Here is a 15,895-nt window from a genome sequence, read left to right as displayed (position 1 = left end):
TTCTCCAATCGGCTCGAGCAAATAAAGTCCATTGTCTAATTTACCACGTCCAATCTCCTTCCCCGTGACTAGATCCTGGAAGACATAGTAAGATGGGAAAAAAATCACTTTACAATTCAAGTCATGTGTAAGACTACTAATAGAGAGCAAGTTAGTAGAGAAAGAAGGAACATGTAAAACTTTAGACAAAGAAAGTGATGGAGAATGCTGAATGGTCCCTTTTCCAGCAATGGAAGAATAGGAGCCATCAGCAATTCGAACTTTATCCTTTCCAGAAGTTGAAGAATATTGCAAGAAAGAGGAGGATAAACCTGTTATATGATCTGTGGCTCCTGTATCAATGATCCAAGGAGTAGAAACTGAAGCCTGTAAAAGTTTTATCTAAAGTAGCAAGGTAGGAGTTGGTATGGGTAGTAAAGGAAGCAGTGGTCGAGGCTGTACCGGCAGTAGAAAACTGCAGAATACGTCGTAGAGTAGTGAGCTCCTGTGAAAATCCAACGTCTGCAGAGGGTGTGGTGGAAACTGTCTCAGAAAGATTAGCCTTTGGTTTTCCCTTTCTATTTGCTCGTTTTTGCTCAAAATCAGCAGGCTTCCCATTCAGTTTCCAACAATTTGCCTTGGTATGATATGGTTTTTGACAATGTTCACACTTGACAATCTCCTTAGCCGGATCAGATTTAGTGCGAACAGACTGTAAAGCTGATTTCTCTATAATAGGAGTATGAAGCATAGCTAATCGACGACTTTCCTCACGCTGAACAAGTGCATAAGACTGTTCTAGTGTAAGAAAGGGAGAATGACTTAAGACTTGCACTCTGATCTGATTGTACTCCACATTCAAACCTGTTATGAAGTCATATACCCGAATCTTGTCAATGTGCTTCCTATAAGTAGTCACATCATCTGGGTAACTGGGATGATAATCCCCGTAATGATCCAACTCCTGCCAAAGAGATTGCAACTCAGCATAATATTGGGCCACAATCAGTTCCTTTTGGGTAGTCTCATGAAGCTTCTTTCGTAGCTCATAAACCTGTGCATCATTCCCCAACTGTCCATCGGTTTCAGTAGTAGCCTTCCAGATTTGGGCTGTAATATCAAGTAATAGGTAACCCCAGGCAATATTTGGATGCATGGAATTCAAAAGGAATAACATAATAAGAGTCATTTGATATCCATTTATCTTGTAAAACACCTGCGGTAGTAGGTTTGATAGTGGTGCTCGTAATGTGCCCAACTAGTCATCTTCCAGCGAATAGTCGGTAAGTAGATCGAGAACAGATCAAATAATTTGTGCCATCAAATCTTATCGAAAGAGGATGAAGAGTGGGGTAATGTTCGGATCCAGTGGGAGCAGTAGTACAATCGGTGGTTGCCATATTGAAAGAATTGTCTGCAGTTCTTCAGTCTTCACCCCTTTAAAGTAACTGAAATGTCGTAGAATGCAATAGCCAAATCACCCAACAATTCTAAGTAATGAGCCAATTTTTCTCTTCTCTTTTTTTTTTTTGACTATATGAAAAAAATTACTAATAAACCCAGAAAAGTATGAGCCCCTGAAACATTAAAAAAAAATATATATATATATATATATATATATATATATATATATATATATATATATATATATATATATATATAAAATAGGATTTCGAACCTTAGGAATAAAATATGGTTCAACCAAAGGAGGTTTGGTCTTGTTTAGTCCAGGCGATAGGTTTTATGGGGATTGCATAAGCATTGTCCCAAATCGAGACTGGAAGAAAAACCAAAAGCGGGCAGCAGCGATGAACTTAATGGGATTTTAGGATTGTAGAAGCATCGTCCCAAATCGAGAATGGAAGAAAACCAGAGCAAATCGATTTTAGAAAGTTTACCTGGGTGATGGCGGTGGTTCGATGGAAGAAGCAGACCTGGTGGTAATTCGATGGAAGAAGCAGACCTTGCAGTGGTTCGATAGAATAAGCAAATCGATGTCGATGGTGATGGCGGAGGTGATGGCGATGGTTTGATGGAAGAATCAAATCTGAGTCTCGTTGGAAGAAGCAATCAGAGTCGATGAACTTTTTTTCTCTTCCCTTTTCGTTTCTTTGGTCGATGGCGGAAGCAAGGTTGAAGTGAAAGCTCTGTTAGGTGCAATGGGATGTTGCAGATGAAGAAGAAGAAGTTCGGTTGCAGTGGTGATGGTATAATTGCAGCGACTATAGCTTGATAGCTTCTGGAGAAATATCTTCGGCAATGGAGGTAGGTCTGGTCTTCTTAGCGAGTGATTTTTTTTCTTCTCTCTCTTCCCTAATCGAACTTAGGCTCTGATGCCATGTTGAGAAACACTATATTGGTAGAATGGCTTATGGATGAATGATCTCAAGCCCTCTATTTATAATTAAGTGGAAAGTAAACTATTACGAGGATTATAATTTTACATGAATACAAACTCTAATTTAACTCCTATACAAACTCTAATTGAACTCCTAATAGAATCCAATAGAAACAGAGGAAGAAAATGGGAGATGGAAGAGAAATGCAATCCCAAGCTGCACACAATCTGTTTTGATGACTATCTGAAAATTGTTGACTTGTTTCGGTGGGCTCATGCCAACTGTTGTAGATTTGAATAATTAGATGAGAGAACACCTTGACATATAATTTTATGGGGAAACCCAGTCCCTTTCAGTGATGACCTATAATCCTTCTGGCAAGCACAATCGCTCTCTTTTTCCCAAGGAGAAGTTGGAGAGATCTTGAAGCCTTTGAAGGGCATAAATACACCACCGAGAAGAATCAAACACTACGAGTTTCTTTTCTTTTGTTTTAAAAGCTGATCTTGTTGAACCAATGATTTGCAGGCTTTATTGCCTCTTTGGAGATTTTCTGCCAGTGAAAAATGGATGATCCTCCCTGTCTTCATCGTATTCTTTTCCACGATTCCCTGTCTTCTTGAAACCCAAATTCTTGGTGTAACGAAGCATTTAGGGCCGACTCATGGAAAAGGAAAACCAGCGACAAACTGAAAAATGTTAATAAAAAAATAAAAAATAAAAGAAATAAAAAAACTGAAAATGGGCACAAGGTAATAGATGATCCAAAGTCCTTCAAGATCTCTTCTACTCTATAAATCATCAAGAAACCTGATTTTTGAAGTGGTGGGAAGATGTGGTCACGTCGGATCACAATTTGAAGTTTGCCGCTGCGGTCTGCCAATGTGTTATCATCGTTTGTCTTTACCTGCAAATACCATCGAAGTTCAACCAAGCTTCAATAACCCTTTTGGTTAAAAGTAATACATGTAGAGTTTTTGGCAAGGAGAGATAGAAGGAAACCTTAAGGAAGGGGAGATAAGACACCTCACTTTTTACAATATTTTTTGCAGCATTTGGGGAAGACGTCGTCATGGATCATCATGTCGTGCATGTAATTAGAGTTACAAATATAGCTCTTCGTGGCTTAGACTGCCATCTTCAATTATACTTCAAAAAAGGGAAATCCTAAGATCATGAACGGGCAGATTTTTTCTTTAAATTTTAAGAGTCGTGCCTCTCATGGAGTTATGGATTTGTTTTGAAAGGATATGTTGTTTTGAGGAAGGGCATTTTCGTCTAGTGAAAAAACATACCATAACTGAATTGAAGTTTGACTTTTATATAGTAGTATGATTTTGGGAGAGTCTAGGCAATATGTAATTTTCCTTTTTCTTGTAACTCAACTAAGACTTGATTTTACATTACAAGTACATAATCAAGGGAGAGCCAAACATACATGCAAGCTTTCTCCCTTCTTCTATTTTTCTTCTTCTTTTTGAATTTGCTTTTAGTCCCTAGGCTGATTACAGGTGTTGAAATTCTAACAAAGGCTTTGAAAAAGTTAGTAGGTGTGATAAGCTCGAGCTGGTTGAGTGCTGGGGGTGCATGAGTGTGTACTTTTTCTTTGTTGAGGATTATGCCAATCTGAGCCAGAAAAGGCTTTGATGACTTTTATCATTTTTGGATATCCATTGTAATTGGAGAATGAACAACGATGAGCCATCATTATCTTATGACTTGAATTTTTGTACCAGACTTCGAAGATAGACCCTCATCGACATATTTTGGTGCACGACCCCATTGACTTGATTACTGAGATCTGTGATGGGTTGACCTGTTTACCTGATTAAAATCTATAAATATGTACCCTATGTTCTCCTATTGGGTTATTGTGAGATTTCGAAATTTTGCCTTAAAAGGGTTTTAGGTGAGAGGTTTTTTTAATGCCATTCTGGCTATCGGTTGAGAGATCTCCATTATTCTTCTTCTACATAGTGAAAGCTCTTCGTCCATGGACATAACACTCCGTGTTGGTGTGTGAAGTGTGAACCATGTTAAATCTCTGTGTTCTTTTTGTTTTGTTTTTGTTTACGTTTGTGTTTTCATGGTGTTCGTTCTAACAGCAGTAAAATGGAATCATGTTCTGGTATATAACCTGGAAACATTGTTACAGCGACATTTAGCAATCATGTCTTGAACATTATTGCTGTTGGATTGGTATAAAGTGTTGTACTTGTTTTGTGGTAATTTTCAATTGAATTTAATGTTACCAACATTTGTTGGGATAGCATCTATATGCGTGCTTTATTCACTTAAAATTTCGTATGTGTTCTCCTTCTTTTTGGTTATCTATTTTTTAAGTCAACTATTAAATTTTTCTTGAAGCTGCTATATATTTTAGTTTCATGTGCTCTTAACAGTAATCTTTGTCTTAGAATGTGTATTGATGGTTCGTGTGTGCTGTTTCTTGCAGTGAGACGGGAGATAAAAATATTGAAACTATTCATGCATCCTCATATAATAAGACTATATGAAGTTATAGAGACACCGACGGATATTTATGTTGTGATGGAGTATGTGAAGTCTGGGGAGCTGTTTGATTACATTGTAGAGAAGGGAAGACTGCAGGAGGATGAAGCTCGCAATTTTTTTCAGCAGGTTGAATCTCATCTTTATAGGATTTCTCCATATACCATTTGGTTTATTTTATCCAATGTGTAGTTAAAGAAACAAAGAAGAGTTACATTGATGTGGAATGTGGGTTATGGGCTTGCTAGGGGTTGATTATACAATGGCCAAAAACAGGAAGATAAAATCAAAACGAACTCTGTCTAACTATCAAGTATTCTATTCCAACTCGACATCTAACTACTAATTCTGTATACAAAGTATATCCCCATTTTATGGGCTTATAATTAGGTCCATGACAATGAAACCCAAAGAAATAAAATTTCTAACCTATCAGCCTATTGCCTTGCTATATTGAGCCTCCATAGCTCATGCATTGGCATTCATAATGCCAACTGCATCAGTTCTCCCAGTGCTTAGAAAAACTCATGATCAAGTGTTTTTTTTGTTTTTATTTCAATTATTAAGAGAGATATAAGAGTGCTCATGACAGTGGCTTACTGATCCTTGCTGCTCAATATCCAAATATGTAACTTGGTTTTGCATCTGTATCTTGAAATATGTGGGTGGTAACTAACTTGATGATTGATATAAAACATCACTGCTGCAGCAAAGCTTTTTGTTGCCTCACTCATTATTTGTTTTCTAGGTTATAATGGCCTTGCCTTGTGTGGACCCTTTTTGCTCTTCTTGTGTTTGCATTGTTGGTGCTACTTAAAGCAGCTCTAAGGAGTTATGATGTTGCAATCCTCTAAACAATATCATGTTGTAGATGAGAGAGGTTTTAACATACCCACATCTGTTTCAGGGATGGAGAACACCTTATGATGCGGATTCATCATTGAATTGGGCTTCTTTTCTTAGGATAAGTCTACGGTTGTCTTATATGCATGTTGGGCCTTTGCTTCCTAGGGCTTCTTTGTAGTTAGGCTATTTCCACTGGGGCCTTAAATAGGGGTAATTGTGTCCATACAGGATCTTTGGATTAGCTTTTATGCTAAGTTTGTGTGTGTGTGTGTGTTTTAAATGGAAGCAGTTTTGCTGTTTTGAGCCAGTGGTTCAATTTAAGTTATTTCAGGATCCTCTTGTAGCCCTAGGCATGGTTTGAGAACTCTACCTCGACAAGGATCTCGGTCCCTCAGAGAATTGAGATCTGGTACAAAACCCACTTCAAGTCAAGCCAACTTGGGCCATTTTTGTAGGTATTGGGACTCAATTTGGGCTGGAATTTGGTTTTTTTCCTATTTTAGGCCTTATAAACATAGTGGTGGCTTTAGATTTGTGAGAAACAAGTTTATATATGATTTCTAGCTTCCAACTCGACCCTAACTTTGAAACCGATAAGCTGAAGGAGTGAACATCTAGACTAATAAAACATGAAATACACAACCGTTACTTGATATGAATAAAAACAAAGGTTGAAAGTCAAACAATGCATCAAACATGTTTAGTTGTTCACAGTTTCACATTACAATGTCATTGTACTTATAAGTTACACCACAAGATTACAAGAGTAAAATCAATGAGGCGAGTTTGGGAAGAACACTCATCTTGCTTCAAGATTTGATTCAAAATCAATGGATCTTTGGTATAGATGAATTAACACCTTGTTGATGCAGCCTAGGTAGAGATCTAGCCAAGTTTTTGATGAAAAATCCAGCGAAATCACCAAAAATGGCAACATGAGAGAAGTTGTGTCGAGATAGGTCGCAATATCTCAATCTCGACTTGTCTCGACCGACAGGAGGCTTTTTTAAAGGTGTGGCTCAATCAAAATCTCGGTCTCATCTTGAGATTAAAAAAGAAGAAGTGTTCTCGACTAAGATCTCGGCGAGATCTTGTGAGACCTCAAACTATGGGCCTAGGGAATATTCTTCATGTAACAGAGGCAAGTATTGCATGAATTTGTTCTCCATTTGTAATCATATCTAGGACTGATCTAGTTACAATGGCATTAGTGTGCGTATCCAATTGGCTCGTTGGCGATGGGAAGCCGGTAGGCAACAAAGGGCTCAAGAGCGGGATTGCTTGTCACTAGTTTTGTATCCCATCCTAAAATGAATTGCTAAAGAAAAGAAGATGCAAAGGGCTCTCATAGCATCCCAAGATACCCTTGATTAAAAAAAATGCTCGAGCCAAGTCTCGTGGATAGGACATTCAACGATAGCATAGGATACATGGTAAGGGATTAATTTGATCGTTTTTTTAGATTGCATGGCCTTTTTCCCAAGTATATCAAGGGAACCACATGATGATGACTTACGAAACTGATGGGTATATAGGTTTCGTCAAGGGTGACCTTGTCTTGTCTTACTTAACCTTATATATGCATCACTGTAGAAACATATACATATATGATTAGGATGTGTCACAAACTAAATGTAGTCATTGTTCATGTTTAGAAAAATATCGCTAGTTATGTATCCTATCTAAAACAGAATTGTCAAAGAAAAGAATGCTTAAAAGGCTGTGAGTGTCTCTCGAATGTCCCTCAATGTCTTGTGATGGAAAAAATATGCTGAGCCAAGTCCCATAGAAAAGACATTCCTTGATAGCATAGGATACGTGGTTAAGCATTAACTAGATCTTCTAAGATGATCTACTTCCTGGGTATATCAAGGGAACCACAAGTTGATGACTTGCGAAGGCGATTTTTCGATGGTGACCTTGTTTTGTCCTACTTAACCTTTCTTATGTATTCGTCGTTTGGGTATGTAGACAATCACAAACTAACCATAGTCTTTCTTCATGTTTATATTCTCTCTGATGTAACCCCCAAACTGAGGGCCCATAACCAGTATCAATTATATGAAATCAGCAGTCAAATTAGGGTTTCACAAAACCACATGGATGGGGATTTAGGAGCTGATTAGGGTTTTAGGATTTGTAGGGAGGGGTTGGTAGGTGGGCCTAGGGCTCAAGAAAAAATAAATCTGAATGTAATTATTTCAAATTCTTATTCAAATCTCAACTCTTCAGTTTATGAAGATATGGGGTTTCTAGTTCTAGGGTTTACTAGGGGTGAATTGGGGTGAATTAGGTAGGGTCTAGATTGAGTGTTGAGGAATGGAAGAGGGTCGCGGTCCTAGAAAGTAGAGGGAATCAATGGAAGGGATGGGGGACTAATGGTGCATTTGGTAAGGGGCTAGAGAATTTTTTCCGGCTTTCTATAATTCCGATAGCATGGAAAAACGACCAAAATGCGTTTGGTGAATCAGGTTGTTCTATAGTTCTCAGGAAGCGAACTGGTTCAATTTTTCTTGCTTGAGAAGGCTTTTTGCAAAACAATTTTGACATGTTTCGTCATTCTCAAGATCAAGAAGCAACTCTCATTGGAAACGAAAACGGATTACGTTCAACTTAAATTTCCTTCACATATGATTCAACTCCTTCCAAATTTCACACCCCCAAAAAAGAATTAAAAAAATTAAGCACTTTAAAAAAGGGATAATTATTGATGTCACCAAACTATAGCTTAATTACTACCTTATGACCTCTAATTTTAAAATTACTAATCTAACCTTAGGCTGTTAGGGCTGTCGCAGGGTTGGGGGAGGGGTAGACTGGCTTGCGCAAGGAAGGAGGAGGGGGGGGGGGAGGGTTTTAGGTGCTAGGGGAGGGGTTAGGGCTTGTAGTTGGATGTGCTGCTGGCTTGTTGAAGTGAAGTTGGAGATTAGAAGAACTTGCTGAAACTTGGAGAAGATGCTCTTAAAAACTGCCGTGGCTCTCCCAAGATGATCACAGCTCAATTCGCTCAAATTCAGAATCTTGTGTTCATTTCAACTTAACTTAGAAGTAGATAGGTGAGCCATGGTTGTCAAGGTGAAAAGGCGACCAAAGCGGATGGGGATATGACTAGGCAATTAGGCGAGTGTTTAGGCGGAAATAAGGCGACCAAAGCGGTTGGGTCAATTTTTTGTTAATACAACTACTTTTAAATTGATGAGTTTCTATTATAAGCTTTAAAAAATAAAAAATAAAATCAAGAATCACATTCTTCCCCCCCCCCCCCCCCAAAAAAAAAAAAAAAAAAAAAAGCATTCAAGAATCATAATTATGAAAGATTATTCAAAAAAGAACACAAGCATAAGTTTATCTCATTAAGTATCATAACACATGTCTATGAACTATCAAATTATAAGTATGAATATGAAAGTAGTAATTTTACATTTTTACTTGCCTCTATGATAGTGCGATTTCAAATAAGTGCCTTGTCCATCTAATGATTCATTGATTCTTGATTCCAAAATGACTAACTGCTATATTCATATATGGCTTTGTAGAATAAATTTTGATTAAAAAAAATTTATTATGTACACAATGTCAAAAAGCATTCGTTTTGGCATCTAGGCGGCAATAAGGCATATAAGGTGACAAAGTGGTAGTGATTAAGCTAAAAAACGGATGAAAAATTGCATGTCAACAAAGTGGTGGCAAATAAGGTAGTTGAAAAACTGCTTTACCGCCTAGGCGGATGCTTTGAAGTGGGCTATATATAGCCTTACAATTGGAGGGAAAGACTTGGGACTCTAGTTAGGAAATAAAATTTGACTCAACTAGGGAATCCTTTATAGAGTCATAGACTAGAATCCCTTTTACAACCAATTAAATAACAACCACAAAATAAAATAAACTTGCATAAATAGTAGCTAATATCCAAAAGGAATCTTAATTTAAAATAGATTCCTAATGGCACTCCAACTCTAACTAGGACTTAACATACTCAAATAAAGAAATGAAATCAGATTTGGAGACACAAAAATAAGACGAAGTTACTGGAATACAATTGATTAACAACATAAGTGGAGAATGACCATTATGCCTCTAGTTGGGTTTGGCCAGCACCACTTTGGTTGGGCTTTAGGTCCCGTGTGGGGTTTGGGTAGGGGGAGGATTCCTGCTTACATCACTTATCTTGACACCTTTGTATCTCCAGACACATTGCACTTGTCCCTGCTTTTATTTCATCGCCCAAAATTATATCATCAGTAAATCATACTCAGGGAGCCTGAATGCCTTATCTGAATGTGATTCTTCAGTGAATCCAACATTATTTCAAACTGATATGTGCTTGAGCTGATCCTTGATGTAATTTTACCGTGAATCCAACATTATTTCAAACAAATATGTGCGTTGAGCTGATCCTTGATGTAATTCAACTGTGGTTGTAACTTTTTGGAAGGGCTATCACATGCTGGGTGGCTTCAACCCAAGCTAGGAAAGCCCTCAAATAAAGTGAGCGCAAGGGTTGTTGCAAATTTATTTATTTTCCTACCAATTTCAGCTAACTCCCCTGTTTTCTTCCTTCGGAATAGCTTGATTATGCTGATTGAAGATTTTTGGAAGCCTACACTTGTATGGCTTGGACCTTTCCCTTATAAGATATTTTTCTGATCAATTCCTGCAATTTCTTTTAGTTTTTTGATACAGTATCATGCATATATTTGATTATGTGCACAATCTGTTATTGATTTTTGTCAACCAGATAATATCGGGTGTGGAGTACTGCCACAGAAATATGGTGGTTCATCGGGACCTTAAGCCAGAAAATCTGCTTTTGGATTCCAAATGCAATGTTAAGATTGCTGATTTTGGCTTAAGCAATGTCATGCGGGATGGCCACTTCTTGAAAACAAGCTGCGGAAGCCCTAATTATGCTGCCCCTGAGGTATGGATGATCTGCCATATATCCTGGTATATAGCTTTTATGTATTTGAATGATATAAATGATTTGTAATATGCAATGCAATCTGCAACCTTTGTAGGTTATATCTGGGAAACTGTACGCGGGGCCTGAGGTTGATGTTTGGAGCTGTGGTGTGATCTTATATGCTCTTCTCTGTGGTACCCTACCATTTGATGATGAAAACATTCCTAACCTATTCAAGAAAATAAAGGTATTGTCCAGCTACTGGTATTTATATGAGTATTTTCAGTAGCTATGATTTGAATATGTATTAAATTCCGTAATTTTTGTATTGGGTACTCTAGATGTAATCCACTATCTATAAAGAATACCCATGAATGATGTAAAGGGTCTTTGTTGAATCTATCTTATATTGCATTCTGAGAGTGCTACTGTATTTATATTACTTGTACTCTCTTTGTTTATTGTACTTCCTTTCCTCAATTCTTACCTATGCTGGACTTTTTCCTTTGGTCTCATAGGGTGGAATATATACTCTTCCAAGTCATTTATCAGCTGGAGCAAGGGATTTGATCCCTAGAATGCTTGTTGTAGACCCAATGAAACGAATGACTATTCTTGAAATCCGTCAGCATCCATGGTTCCAAGCTCATCTTCCCCGCTATTTAGCTGTGCCTCCACCTGATTCAACGCAACAGGCGAAAAAGGTATTGATGTTTTACTGGAAGGATGATATTGTAAAAATGGAGTGCTGCATTTTTTTTTGGGTTCTTTTTAAATATTGAAATCATTTTATGCTTGTGGGATGGATCTTGTTTTGTGAACACTTAGTACTGTACTAATGTTGAAACAATAAAACAAAGAATAAGGAAAAAGATAGTCTATCAAGGCTCCTAACCAAAATTGTATAGAGATTTCAATCTCATCTAAAACCTACACCCACTATCAACCCTTTTCATGATTAATTAAATGCAGCTTTCCTTCAACAATGATGTACGGAAAAGTTGACCTCCTAGATCTTGTTGTGGGCACAGGAAAAAGGACATTGCCTCACCTTTCTCTCCCTTCCAGGTTCAATTTGATTATTTCTTCAGGGATTGGTCTCCAGTGATTGTTTTCAGAGTCCAAGTCCAACCAAAGACAGGTTTCTAGATTTTCACAAGATAAAGTCTGATGGTTACTTTGAGTTCCAGCTTCATTTGGCATGGCAGGTTGAAAACAGAGCTGATGTTATTTAATATTTATGATACCTATTTAACATGATCAATCCTTAAAATACCTGAATAAGATATAAGTAACACAAAAGTTCGAAATATACGCAATTTGTTATCCATCTGATTCCATCATTAGTTCATCCATAAAAGCATGTCATGACATTTAGTGTACATAATTCCATCATTCATACAGAATAAATGGTATTACAATAAGATCCCTCCCCAATATGCATATTAGATATGAGTATGATTGTATGACTGATTGTAAGCAATGGCCTTAAAAAGTTTAATTAAGTAGATGAGAATAATTCGGATGTAATGCTGTTCAGCTGAATAATTCTTGAACTTCTAAAATAAATTTAAGAATTCAAGAATTATAAGAATTATAAAAATCTTATTTTTCAATTTGGATTCAGACAGAATTAGTGGTTTTATTCAGTAAAGTTCAACTCAGAAGAATTACTTGGGAATTACTCGAAGATTAAAAATGGCTATGATCTGGACAGAATATTCTGTCTAATTCCCCAAAAATAGAAAGACTGAAATGTAGTAACTTCCACAGCTCACTTCAAATCAAATCTAAATCTAAGTTTTCTAAACTAATTGCATAGGAAATCTGGAAATAAATCAGTACAAATCTAACCTGCAACACCTAGCTTGACACCCAAGTCACTAAAAATAAAGGGGTAAAAGTAAAAATCCCAATTTTGTTTAATACCCATGTCATACTTGGAAGGACCGAATACTTCAATTCTAGTGTTGGGAGCTTCAATCCACTGGTTCCATGTGTTTGTTGGTGTTATTGTCAAAAAATACCCTTGATTTGAAGTAGGTTTTGCTCAAAATGCTAAAAAATACTGTCTTTTATTGGGTTACTTATCGAAATCAGAGCTCCTACTAAATCTCGGTTGAAACCACGGAGATTTCAATGAGATTTAGGCAGTCTTTGCTTTAGTTTAGTTTAGTTTTTTTTTTTGTTTTTTTTTTGTTTTTAATCCATATAAATAGAAATGGTAGCATTTGGTGTAATTTATTCGGTCTGTTCTATTTAACAATGGTTGGAAAAAAATACCAAAATAAAAAACAGGTCTATGTAAACCAATTTCACTTGTTTTTGCAGTGGTTTTAGACGCATGTGCCCCTAATGTATAAAAAGGTGTGGTTATAACAGTAACATTGTATTATTTTATAAAGTTCACTTCATCTTCCTAAGGACGCTGTTGCTCTTTTGCTCCACACCTCCAGACATTTCTATCAGCCTCCTTTTCTTAATTAGTTTTCATCAATAGTGAGGAAGTAAAAGGAGTCGGTAGGTCAGGTTAGGCGGTAGCAGCTAGAGCTGTCAGCAGCAAGAGTTCTTGGTCATCTTTTGCAATTGAAGAAAAGCTAGTCTGATGCAGAATGGGCTTTCATTTGCGGAGTCTGCTTTGTCTGCTTCTTCTGTTCAATCAGGTGAAAGGACCCAAGAATTGTCGAGTACCTCCAATTGCCACGTCTGTGGTACTCAAATGAATAAAATGTGGGTGGGGTATTGTTCTTTCCCTGCCTTTCTCTTGCTCATTTACCTACTCGATCTGGGTAGAAGTTTCTTCAGTTGAACTGCCTTTCCTATTCGCTACAAATTCTTTTAAGGACGAATTGCAGTGGTCATGGAGCACACTCAAGGAAGTGGTGTTGCTGCCCTGGTGACCAAGTTCTCCTTTTCGAGCATGTTTTATCACATCTGGATTCAGAGAAATAACCGCATCTTTAAGGGATGCAGTTCTACCCTAGCAGCAGTTCTTGCTTGTGTGGTTGCAGGTAGGAAACAGCGTTTTCATGGGCTGGAGAAAACAGTTCCAGATGATGCCTTTAATCGGTTATTTTTGGATAACAGGAAGATTCAGGTCAGATTTAAATTGAAGGTTCCAAAGGTGCTGAAATGGGAGCCCCTTAACGGTTGGGTTTGTTTAAATTGTGATGGATCCGTTAGAAACGGCTTAGGTGGTTATGGAGATCTTTGGTAGAGATTACATGGGGAATATGGGGAATGTCTTGTTTGCATTGGATGAAGCTATGGAATAGTCAGATTCTATGGAGCTGTAAGCAATTAATTCAATTTTAATTTTTTTGTTGCGAAAAAAAGAGGGGAAAAAAAAAAAAACCCTTGAATCCTAGTATAACCAGTTCAATGGCATTGACGCTTTCCCTGCCACAGCTGTTTTGGTCCTTTTGGAGCTAACTGGAATCCTTGAAAAGTTCATGCTCTACGCATCTCTAGTTTTGCCTTACCCCAGTGGTAATCAGTCTTGTGGTCTGTTTCTGATAAAATAGGACAGCTCTCCAAGTTGGAGACTTTACTTTTGTCAACCCATAATCTTGTGGAGACTCGATAATCTTGATTCGGTAGTTTATGAAAACTAATATATATCGTTTCTTTTCATAAGTTTTAAAACCTATAAAAAATTATTTTACAGAAAGAGACACCAAACGTATTTTTTAGTAAAAAACCTTGTATCAATTGATTACCAAACGTTTTTTGTATCTTGACACAAAATGATTTTCTGTACTGATTTTTGAAAAATAGGTAAAAATAAAAAATGAAAATCATGCCATACATAGCCGTAGTATTAAAATATTTTCTTTACAAAGAAACCCCTGTATACAAGGACTGAAAATTTGGTTAGAACTTTGGCCAAGTTGGTTTTGATCCCCATCTCCTCTTTTTTCTGGAGGAGGGGGTCAAGAAATAGGTTTCATGAGATTTCATTCCATGCTCACAAGTCATGACCAGTGCACATACATCAGAGGATCTCAGTTTTGTTGCTATTGTTTTTTTAACATATGATTTTTTGCCTACAAAATTTAGTAATGAGTTGTGTTTTGTTTATTATACCGTTCAGAAAACTCAGTGAATGTTATGCTTCCACTCTTGCAGATTGATGAAGATATTCTTCAGGAAGTTGTGAAGATGGGATTCGACAGGGAGCAACTGGTTGAGTCTCTTCACAACAGAAAAACAAACGATGTATGTGATTCTTGGTAGCTAGGTTTGATTTTGTTAATTGACTTGGTTGTTTGACTTGTTACAAACTTTTCCAGGGCACTGTTGCATATTATCTGTTGCTGGACAACCGGTTCCGGGTTTCTAGTGGCTATCTTGGAGCTGAGTTTCAGGAGTCAATGGTTTGTCTACTATCTAGAATTACATAATCTAATAGATTTTTCCCTTTTTCATGAACAAAGCCGGAAGGAGAATAATATGTGGTTTTCAAAGTCTGTACAACTCTATATGCATAACTTGCTATTAGGGATCATGAATGTTCTCCTGTTATACTTAGATCAGAAATTTGACTGGCTGGAAAGTTGGAGCAGTCCGTAATATTGCCTTTCTCTGAACTTGACATCACTGGTGATTACTGGTTGACTTGCAAGAACTTTTATATGGCTACCTGTTGCTTGTGTCTAAAGATGCTACGCAAGTGCACATGTCGCAATTAAGTAGTAAATAATTAGTAGAGTATCGATCCCACGGAGAATTTTAGCTTTAACTTTCAATGTAAAAGTAAAACTGATTTAAATAAGATTAACAAGATTGATTTGTGATTGACGAACTAAATAACCAAATGACAGGTAATTAAACTAAAGAACCGAAATGGAGAATAAGCAATAGAAGGAACTTTAATGAATAAAATGAGTGTTGGGAATCAATTTCCCTTCCCCTGAATTTATAATGCAAATACTATAGCAATACTACAGCCCAAAGTATATCAAGAACCTGGAATGAAATGGCATAATGGTATTTTCCAATACACATATGCATTAGCATCCTAATTCAAAATCTTCATATTCCTATGGAGAAATGAAATAAGAATGCAACTTATACCCAATCCCAATCATGTCAATGTGAGTTAAGTGAGTATTCCTACCCAACCTTCTAATTAGCTAAATCCAAATAAAGATTAAGCTAACTCACACCATTCAGCAAGCATTTAGATTCAATTAACTTTCCAGTTAACTTAAATCACAACATTCATTAATGAAAGATCAATCAATAAATGAAATTAATCAATAACTAACATGCTGAATTCATTGATAATAGATTGTACTGCAGTAAAAAAAAAGAA

General features: G+C 36.9%; 1 protein-coding gene across 6 annotated transcripts in view; it reads left to right on the top strand.

Annotated features, from left to right (window-relative positions):
* LOC149003812 (SNF1-related protein kinase catalytic subunit alpha KIN10-like) overlaps positions 1-15,895 on the top strand; it is a 63,192-nt gene that overhangs the window by 30,512 nt on the left and 16,785 nt on the right. For all 6 annotated transcript variants that reach the window (XM_089137353.1, XM_089137348.1, XM_089137351.1 and 3 more), the window contains 6 exons: positions 4,774-4,958; positions 10,414-10,596; positions 10,694-10,825; positions 11,097-11,282; positions 14,707-14,796; positions 14,871-14,954. In XM_089137353.1, coding sequence (XP_088993479.1) covers positions 4,774-4,958; positions 10,414-10,596; positions 10,694-10,825; positions 11,097-11,282; positions 14,707-14,796; positions 14,871-14,954 — 860 coding nt within the window. The remainder of the gene's footprint in view (positions 1-4,773; positions 4,959-10,413; positions 10,597-10,693; positions 10,826-11,096; positions 11,283-14,706; positions 14,797-14,870; positions 14,955-15,895) is intronic.

The sequence above is a fragment of the Hakea prostrata genome, chromosome 10 (assembly GCF_041222555.1).
Source record: "Hakea prostrata isolate BN-2017 chromosome 10, UWA_Hpros_2, whole genome shotgun sequence".
Taxonomy (NCBI): Eukaryota; Viridiplantae; Streptophyta; class Magnoliopsida; order Proteales; family Proteaceae; genus Hakea; species Hakea prostrata.
The sequence above is the reverse complement of the archived record's forward strand: the minus strand, read 5'-3'. Positions and strand labels throughout refer to the sequence as shown.